Source organism: Solanum lycopersicum, chromosome 3 (assembly GCF_036512215.1).
Source record: "Solanum lycopersicum chromosome 3, SLM_r2.1".
Classification (NCBI taxonomy): domain Eukaryota; kingdom Viridiplantae; phylum Streptophyta; class Magnoliopsida; order Solanales; family Solanaceae; genus Solanum; species Solanum lycopersicum.
In genome coordinates, this window is record NC_090802.1 from 47,462,103 (window position 1) to 47,465,917 (window position 3,815).

The 3,815-nt window shown below is 38.6% G+C and overlaps 1 protein-coding gene across 1 annotated transcript; it reads right to left on the bottom strand.

Annotated features, from left to right (window-relative positions):
- Nucleotides 1-1,202: 1,202 nt before the first annotated feature.
- On the bottom strand, nucleotides 1,203-3,588 carry LOC104646426 (uncharacterized). Its single transcript, XM_069295912.1, has 4 exons — nucleotides 3,424-3,588; nucleotides 2,461-2,656; nucleotides 1,709-2,413; nucleotides 1,203-1,624 (listed from the first exon to the last, which is right to left on the bottom strand). Exons 1-4 carry the CDS (start codon nucleotides 3,586-3,588, stop codon nucleotides 1,203-1,205), a joined length of 1,488 nt encoding a protein of 495 aa, XP_069152013.1.
- Between the last annotated feature and the right edge of the window lie 227 nt (nucleotides 3,589-3,815).

The following is a 3,815-nucleotide window of genomic DNA, read 5'->3' on the forward strand; positions in this document are numbered from 1 at the left end:
ATGAATATAGTGCTTTAATCGAGCAACATAGTGATCTTCAGGGTGCCTTCTGTATAATCATATCGTCTCAAATGACAATAGCGGTAAAATGATTCTTGAAGATAGTGTATCGTCCCGATTGATAATAAAATAAATGACCCCTCCGGGTATTAATAATATCATCTCTGATAATATGATGCAGATGACGTCCTTTATGAAACCATAACCTCTGTCTTGAGATTTTCTCTTGATTCATCTTGAATCTAGCTGGACATTCCTTATAGACTTCATGTTGTTGGAAACTGACCCTTTGAATTTCCATATTCTTCAATCAGAGAATTTTGATGATTTTTAAGGAATACTCTAAATCTGCATCCACAAAAAAATCATTAGTTTTAAAAAGAACTGATCTGTGTCGATTCTTCAGTTGTCTGCTCCTTGTCCTGCTATCTCCGGTTGATCCTCCTAACCTTCCAACTCTTGATAGATAAAATAAAATACTTTATGCCGAAACAAATCAAACATAAAGGGAAAACTTTAAGAAAAATAAAGTTTCGAGAAGTAGTATATTGAAAAAGGTCACTGCCAAGTGTCATGTCACATCAGGCTTAGCGAACTCTTTTTAGTCTGATGCTTACAAGTATTTCTTATCATTCGATAGGGAGTATTCAAAGTCACTCTGGAATGTTGACAGACTCTAGTTGAAATTTTGAGGCCATCCTCAAAATTTCTGTCCTAGTTACAAGTTTGGCTTATCTTCAACTGTTAGTAAGTAAATCATGGAATTTTTGAGATCTTCTCAAAAATTGTGTCCCAGTTGCAAATTTTGAAGTATCTTCAGTCTTGACTTGCTGAGGACAAGTCTTCTTTTCGAGACTTTTTGAGTCTTCCTCAAAAATTATGTCCTAGTTTCTATTGTAAAGAGGAATAGAAATCTTACGGGAAATATGACCAAACCCTTATGGCGCCTACGTATCATGTCTCCTTAAAGGTTAAAGAATAAAATTACAAATTGTGGCTGACATAGGCTGCCTATGTATCTCATTCTTGAGAATCCAGGTCGAACGTAGTTCTAATACAATGAAATATTTAAAGGGAACAAGAGGGGTGACCGAGGCCGACATAGCTGCCTACGTATCTCATTTTTGAGAATTCAGGTCAGACGTAGTTCATTACAAGGAGGGGAAAATTTTAAACAAAGCAAATACAAGCAAAAATAACAATTACAAGTAAATAACAGAAATGCAAACCGAAGCTTCACACGTAGTATCTCTTGATAGCATCTGAGTTGATTGGTTTTGGCCACGCGGTGCCATCCATCTCCAACAGCACCAAAGCACCTCTAGATAATACTTTGCGAACCATGTAAGGACCTTGCCAATTTGGTGTGAATTTTCCTTTGTACTCGTCTTGATGAGGAAAATGTACTTAAGTACCAACTCACCAATTTCAAAAATCCTGGCTCTGAACCTCTTGTGGAGAGCTCGAACCATTCTGTGTCGATACAGTTGATCATGACAAACAACAACCATTCTTTTTTCGTCAATCAAAATTAACTGATTAATTCTCTTGCTAACCCATTTAGCATTACTCAGCTCTGCTTCTTGGATGATTTCAGCCGGTAGGACTGCTTTTGTTTTGTATACTGGCAGATATGGCGTAGCTCCAGTTGACGTTCTGACAGTCGTCCCATAACCCTATAAAGCATATGATAACATCTCATGCCAACCTCGGTGATTGTCAATCATTTTTCTCAGAATCTTCTTGATATTCTTATTGGCGGCTTCTACAACTCCATTCATTTGAGGGAGATAATCGGTTGAGTTTCGGTGAGTAATCTTAAATTGCTCACATATGTCTCTCATAAAATGAATGTTGAGATTTGCATCGTTATCAGTAATGATTGATTTTGGTACCCCTAACCTGCATATCAAATTGTTGCGAATAAAATCATCTACCAGTTTCTTGGTTACCGACTTGTAAGAAGCTGCTTCCACCCACTTGGTGAAATAATCAATGGCAACCAAATTAAATTTGTGTCCGTTAGAAGCGGATGGCTTTATCGTACCGATAACATCCATACCCCAAACTACAAATAGCCAAGGTGAACTCATAACATTGAGTTCGTGAGGTGGCACTCGGATCAAATCACCGTGCACTTGACATTTATGGCATTTTTGCACAAACTTGCAACAATCATTCTCCATAGTCATCCAAAAATACCCAGCTCGAAGGATTTTTCTTGCCAAAGCGAGCCCATTCATATGCGTGTGACAAACTCCAACGTGTATTTGTTCAATAAGTTTTGCAGCTTCAACAACATCGACACATCTAAGAAGACCCAAATCTGGAGTCCTCCTATAAAGTACTTCTCCGCTTACAAACAAATTGAGAGTCATACGGCGTATCGACCTCTTCTGGTTGGATGTAGCATCTTCAGGATAATTCCCGGACTCCAAATACTTTTTTATATCAAAATACCATGTAAACCATCCGGTTCTGCTTCAACATGTGAATAATGGACTGGATGTTCCTTCAGTTGTATATCCAGAATAATAATATAATCGGTATCTGGATGTTTAATCATTGAAGTGACGGTGGCAAGAGCATCAGCCAACACATTCTGTATTCTAGGAGTATGTCCGAACTCGATCTTACGAAATCTTTTGCACAACTTCTGTACATATTGCACGTAAGGTATAATCTTTGGGTTCTTCACGGACCACTTTCCTTAAACCTGGTGAATCAACAAATCTGAATCTACAATAACCATCAATTCGTGGATATTCATGTCGATGGCCATTTTCAAACCAAGAATACAAGTTTAATATTTGACCATGTTGTTCGTGCAAATAAACTGGAGCATGGCTGCCATGGGATAACGCTGACCAGACTTTGAAACTAAGACTGATATGATGCCCTTCCTTGATGATTTGCTGCTCCATCAAAGAATAATCTCCAGCCTGGATACATTTTAGAAATATCTTCACCCACAAACGGTACTTCTTTATTGTGAAAGTAAGTCTTGAGCGATTCATAGTCTTCATCAATGGTATTTTCTTCAAAGTGATCAGGCCTGTGCTTTTATCTCCTTCTGAGTCACATACACAATATCAAATTCACTCACCAGCATTTGTCACTTAGCTAACTTTTCGGTTGGCATCACCTTCTAGAAAATATACTTCAGTGGATCCATTCTGGAAATAAGGTATGTAGTGTAAGAAGATAAATAATGTCTCAACTTTTGGGCAAGCCAAGTCAAAGCACAACACGTTCTCTCCAACAAAAGTAACGGGACTCGTATGGAGTAAAGTTCTTGCTTATATATATAGCCCTTTCCTTCTTTCATGTCTCGTCAAGTTGATCGAGTACGCATCCGAATGCACTAACTGAGACGGACGAATACCGCAACAACGGACTCCCTTATCGTGGAGGAACCAATACCGATGGATTTGATATATAGTTCTTGATAGCATTGAAAGCAGTCTGACACTCTTTAGTCCAATTTGTTGGAGCATCTTTCTTCAACAGCTTGAAGATAGGCTCACACACCACGGTTGATTGAGCTATGAATCGACTGATGTAGTTCAACCTCCCGAAGAAACTCATCACCTCTTTTCTCGTCTTCAGCAGAGGTAACTCTTAAATTGCTTTAATCTTAGAAGGATCGATCTCAATGCCCCTTCTGCTGACTATAAATCCCAACAACTTGTCGACTGGAACTCCAAAAACGCATATGGTGGGATTCAACTTCAAGTTGTAACGACGCAAATGATCAAAGAAGTTCCTTGGATGTGTCAAGTGTTCCGAACTCTCACGGGACTTGATTATGACGT

What these genes read in the sequence shown, in the direction of transcription:
- LOC104646426 (XM_069295912.1), bottom strand. Translation starts at nt 3,588, where the DNA reads ATGAGTTTCTTCGGGAGGTTGAACTACATCAGTCGATTCATAGCTCAA. An exon ending in ACTATATATCAAATCCATCG is followed by an intron (nt 2,657 to 3,423) that starts GTATTGGTTCCT and finishes CAATATGTACAG; the next exon opens with AAGTTGTGCAAAAGATTTCG. An exon ending in AGAACCGGATGGTTTACATG is followed by an intron (nt 2,414 to 2,460) that starts GTATTTTGATAT and finishes ATTATCCTGAAG; the next exon opens with ATGCTACATCCAACCAGAAG.